General features: G+C 34.8%; 1 protein-coding gene across 1 annotated transcript in view; it reads left to right on the top strand.

Annotated features, from left to right (window-relative positions):
• Nucleotides 1-6,107, top strand: part of ncana (neurocan a) — a 132,593-nt gene that overhangs the window by 56,236 nt on the left and 70,250 nt on the right. The window contains exons 5-7 of the mRNA XM_056446117.1: nt 1,892-2,019; nt 4,108-4,389; nt 5,768-5,875. Coding sequence (XP_056302092.1) covers nt 1,892-2,019; nt 4,108-4,389; nt 5,768-5,875 — 518 coding nt within the window. The remainder of the gene's footprint in view (nt 1-1,891; nt 2,020-4,107; nt 4,390-5,767; nt 5,876-6,107) is intronic.

Raw genomic sequence — 6,107 nt, 5'->3', positions numbered from 1 at the left:
TACTGAATATACTCCAGTATTTGCATTAAAGGTCATGTGATTTCAGATCATGTGATGGTAAAAATGACGACGTCAATGGACTTTGCATCATTTCTAGCACATTGTAAAAGATCTGAAATGTTGTTTTGCTCATTTCTAAAACCCCTCAGCCGTCAGTCCGTCATCACAGTGCTTCAGTGTTATTATTCTTCTATTATTATTCCCTCCAGAACTGTCTTGAGTATCTGTCTTTGCTCCCAAAAAGCATCTCAAAAGCACCTCGTTTGCACCTCTTCATCTGAGGCGCAACTCATAGAGAAGATAAACACCCCTGTGGCTTCTCCAAACACACTAAACTACATTTCTCAGACTCATATTTGCTCCAGTTTATCAGGAAGTGATGATTTTGCGCTCTTTTCCTCCTCATTGAATGGAAACGCTGCTGTATTCACTAATGTTTTATACAATATTACAGTTTTATGCATAAATTTTGTTTGCATCATTGGATGGCACCAATTAGGCTTCATTAGTTTATGTTAATGTGTCTACAAACATTAAGTATTAATGAACAACGCTTGTACAGCATTTATTATTCATAGTTCACCATTTACTAATGCAATATTAACATCCACATTGATGTTTGTTAACATTATTTAAAGGGCACATAGTTGACCTCTTTTTTTTATGATTTAATATTAATATTATGGTTCTTCTGAGTGTGCCAGTTTAGGTTCAGTTTAAAACACAATTCAGATTGTTTTATTATAATGTGTTATAAAGTGTCATGTTGGGGGCGTGTCCACAGCTCGCTGATTTATGGGTGTGTTGCTTCACATGTAAATTAGTTTCGGCTTCCCGCCAATGTAACAAGGGGGCGGAGCCATGAGCTCACCCGCTCTGTGTTTGCAACACAGACAGGCAGATTGAAAGGAGCAGGAGAGGATCCGCATTCAGTCGTACTTATACGACTCGGACACAGACCAAGCAGAGAGTACAAAATCATTTGTGTCTTTGTACAGTTTTACAGCCATTGTGTGCTAGTTTCAAGTGCCGAGCTTGTACACAGAAACTAATAACCACGCACACTGAATTAACTTTGACTAAGGCACGGGATGCGTCGCTCGAAGCCGCGACACGGCACACCAGACACTCTCTGTGGCGCGGCAGAAACATGAAGTGTCCCGAATCGTCGCGCCACGCATTTTTGAATTCTAAACATAGGTTTCTGCAGCGGTCCGCGGTGCCCAGCCGTCGACTTGAGTTTACCCTGATAGAAACCGATGTTTAGAATTCTAAAACGCATGCTAGTTAAGATCACAGGGAGCAGAGAAGTACACATGTTTGCAAACCTACCTAAAGATACAACCAATAATTCCGATTAGAGCGATAATGTGGAGAATATTGATCTTGTGTTGAGCCCAATGAGCCTTGCATCTAAAAATAGAGCTAGCGTGTTCCTTTAGTGATATCGCTTCGACTCACGCTGAAAATGGCGGACGTGAATCAACAAACTGAGGATATGATGACGCGCCTGTCAATCAATATTGGTGGGCGGGGGGACCGCTCTCCTACATAAAGTTGCGGTCGGTTTGAAAACCGCTCCAATTGGTCCACCGTTTTTTATGTTGTTAAATTGAAAAAAAAGCACTGGGTGTGTTTATATCAGCCCAATATGACGGTCTATACACCATACATGCACATATGTCTGTTCAAACAGCTTGAAAAGTAGATTTTTTACCATAGGTGCCCTTAAATGCATGGTGAGTTACTAACAATGAACAAAATACACAAATACTGTAGTAAATGATTTGTTCATTGTTTGTTCATGTTAGTAAATGCTTTAACATTAACTAATGTAATCTTATTGTACCAATAAACATGATTTTTGATGTATATACTGACTATATTTCAGGTATCCCGTTCAGACGCCGGAGCTCGGCTGTTTCGGACACACTGAGTTCAGCAGAGGAGTGAGGAATTATGGGAAACGTGACCCGTCAGAACTGTTCGATGTTTATTGTTTCGCCAGTGACATGGAAGGTGAGACATGGAAAATACACATATTATAGTAAAACTGAAGCAGTTATTTAATTTCAAACATGTTAACAATTATATCACTAGTATTATTGTACTGCTTAAATATGATTATTTTATAAATAAATTATTTATTATATATATTTGTAATGGAAAAAATTACATTTCCATTATTTATTTAGGTATTATTATTTTTAATATTGATTTTATTTAATATTTTTGTATACTATTTAAAATGTTATGTGTTGATATTATTAATGTTTATTAAATATTATTTAGACATATATTGTATAAATGTATGCTATGTACAAAATAAATAATTTGATATAATATTAGTACATATAGAATTTGTAATGGTAATTCATTTATAATGTAATTAATATAAAATTTCGTATTTTAAATATGTTTTTATTAATATATGTTAATAATGTTCAGATATATAAAATTATACATAATATTTAAATGCCTATAATATTTATTGCATAGGTAAAATTTTAATTTATTAAAATCTCACATTACATTTATATAATATATAGCATTATTCTATAATAATAATAATAATAATAATAATAATCATGTTTAAATATTTAATGTATTGCATAGTTATTTACTATTTGACATTTATTTACAAAATAAGTTCAGATGGCACATAATACACCATTAAGTATACTATTTTTGTTATGTAATACATTAAAGTAATTTAAATGTAAAATGTAAAAGGTTTGATTATTCACATTTTTCTCTCTTCTTAAGATAATCAATATAAAATTATGCAGAAGTATAAAAGCCAATTTAATTCAATTCAGTTTGCTTTATATATCCCCATGGGGCAATTCAAGGTGCATGAAGGTAGCTAATAATAAAATATTTACTAAAACTAATTAACTGAATGAATGGATGAATAAATGAAATAAAATTTATGAATAAATGTAATTATAAATAAATAAATAAATAAATAAATAAATAAATAAATAAATAAATAAATAAATAAAGATAAATACAGATGATGAATGAATAAAAATAAATAAATGTTAACACAAATAAATAAATTAATTAATTAATTAATAAATAAATAAAGATAAATACAGATGATGAATGAATAAAAATAAATAAATGTTAACACAAATAAATAAATAAATAAATAAATAAATAAATAAATAAAGATAAATACAGATTATGAATGAATAAAAATAAGTAAATGTTAACACAAATAAATAAATAAATAAATAAATAAATAAATAAAGATAAATACAGATAATGAATGAATAAAAATAAATCAACGTTAACACAAATAAATAAATAAATAAATAAATAAATAAATAAATAAATAAATAAATAAATAAAGATAAATACAGATGATGAATGAATAAAAATAAATAAACGTTAACACAAATAAATAAATAAATAAATAAATAAATAAATAAATAAATAAATAAATATGATGAAGGAAAATTTTTTAATACAAATAAATAAATGTAATAATAAATAAAAATATAAAATATTTAAAAAATAAATAGAGATAAAGATGATGAATGAATAAAAATAAATAAATAAACGTTAATACAAATATATTAAAAAATATCTAAATAAATAAAGATGATGAATGAATAATTGTAAATAACTAATTGGAGAAATAACTGACTAAATAAATAAATATAATAATGGGGAGATGCAGTGGCGCAGTAGGTAGTGTGTGGAGTTCTGTGTGGAGTTTGCATGCTCTCCCTGCGTTCGCGTGGGTTTCCTCCAGGTACTCCGGTTTCCCCTACAGTCCAAAGACATCTGATTGTCCGTAGTGTACGAGTGTGAATGAGTGTATGTGGATGTTTCCCAGAGATGGGTTGTGGCTGGAAGGGCATCCGCTGTGTAAAACATATGCTGGATAAGTTGGCGGTTCATTCCACTGTGGCGACCCTGGATTAATAAAGGGACTAAGCCAAAAAAGAAAATGAATGAATAAATGAATAATAACAATAATAATAATAATAATTATCAATAACTATAAATAAATATAATTATAAATAAATAAATAAATAATAATACAGTTAGTGTGTTTTGTTGATGGTTTCAGCATGTGTGTGTTTCCTCCTCCAGGTGAAGTGTTTTCCTCGTCTGTACCTGATAAACTCACTCATGCCGAAGCCGCGGCTCACTGTGAGTCTCTGGACGCTCGTCTGGCTTCCGTCGGGCAGCTGTTTCTGGCCTGGAGGTCTGGACTGGAGCACTGCCACCCGGCCTGGGTGTCTGACGGGACGCTGAGAGTCTCTGTGGGCCCTCAGGGGTCTCAATGTCCCAGTGAAGAGCCAGGAGTCAGAAGAGTTTCTCCTGCAGAGCTCAGCAACGGGACAGAGAGATTCGATGCTTTCTGCTATAGAGGTACAGCTGACGGCTCTGTCAGGAGGAATTATTTAGATATACTGTATACAGCTGAGGTCAAAATTATTGTGAATTTCTTTTTCAAATATTTCCAAAGTTATGTTGAACAGATTCAGGAATTTTTCACAGTATTTCCTATAATATTTTTTCTTCAGAAAAAAAGCAGTTTTTAATTATTTTAACCCATTTTAAGGTCAATATTATTAGCCTCCTTAAGCAATATTCAACCCAGGCTCATTCTGAGAACGTAGTACCGGGGACGTTTCTGGAGACTGCGAAATACGTCCCGGGAGGTACGTATTTTTGCAGTTTTTGTTTTCGCGAATCAGGCAAGAGGCCGCTGTGCGCGCTTTTCCCACGTGCCGTTCTCGCGTAAACCCGCTAGAGGCTGCTGTCGAACGACCTTCCGCCTGTCTGCCTGGATGACAGTATGACTGACCGTGCAACCGGCCAATCGGCTGACCCACCCTCCTCCGTCCCTAAACCCAACCAACGACGATTCACAAAAGCCGTCCAGAAAAAGAAAAGCCCTCGTCTGATTTTTACCACGTTTCGGATTTTGACCACATTCTCACCCTCTGATGAACTTGTTCGCTTCATTTTTGGATTTTGTTTTTGTTTTCTTACCTGATTTCTGGAACCGCTCTTCCCCGGACTCGAACCCGGTCGTCGTTGTCGTCGTCGTCGTGGTCAGCCCCTCTCTGCGCCTCGAGTCCGCCAGAGTACACGAAGAGCTAACCGGACAAACTGGTTGCAGCGGGAAAGCCCTCCTCACGGAGGCGAGCGGCCGCGGCCCGCAGCGTTCGCTTAAAAAAATGAAATGCAGCCATACATACCCCCGGCTACGTATTTTGCGGTCTCCAGAAACGTCCACGGGACTACGTTTTCAGAATGAGCCTGGGTTGGCAATATTTGTTTCGGATTGTCTCCAGAACAAACCACTGTTATACAATGACTTGCCTAATTACCATAACCTGCCTAATTAATCTAGTTAAGCCTTTAAATGTCACTTTAAGCTGTACTCAGCTGACTCAAGTGTCTTGAAGAATATCTAGTCAAATATTATTTACTGTCATCATGGCAAAAATAAAAGAAATGAGATATAAGAAATGAGTTATTAAAACTATTATGTTAAGAAATGTCTTGAAAAAAATCTTCTCTCCAATAATCGGAAATTGGGGGGAAAATATTCAGGGGGGGTTTGCAGACTTTGCAAGCATTATGCTTTTAGTAGCAGCTGACCTGCATTCAGTTTTGATCACGTTTCAGTGATTTCAGTGCATGTTATGATCGCGTGTGTGTGTGTGAACTCAAAACCCTTATGTTCTGTCAGTGCAGTATTGAGTGTTGAGAGGAACTCTACTTTATCTCTCCGCAGTGAAGAAAACACAGAAAGCATCTCTGCCGGACATGATGCAGTCTTTACTGAAGCCGTTGAAGTTCATGAGCTCAGAGGAGCCATCCACATCTCCATCCTCCAGCACTGGTAAACACACAAGATCAGCAGGATTCATTTGTGTTCGGTTCACACACACACACACACGCAAGCATGGGGGACTCTAGATTTAACACAACTGAAAAACAAAAAAAACATCTTGAATATAACATTACGAGAAATTATATATTTTTTAACAAAAAATCTCATTTGTTAAACGTTCAAGAAACCCTGGAGTACTTTTTTGAGATTTTAACAGATTAGTGTGTGGTGAGCATCAGTT

This window comes from Danio aesculapii, chromosome 2 (assembly GCF_903798145.1).
Source record: "Danio aesculapii chromosome 2, fDanAes4.1, whole genome shotgun sequence".
NCBI classification, from domain to species: Eukaryota; Metazoa; Chordata; class Actinopteri; order Cypriniformes; family Danionidae; genus Danio; species Danio aesculapii.
The sequence above is the reverse complement of the archived record's forward strand: the minus strand, read 5'-3'. Positions and strand labels throughout refer to the sequence as shown.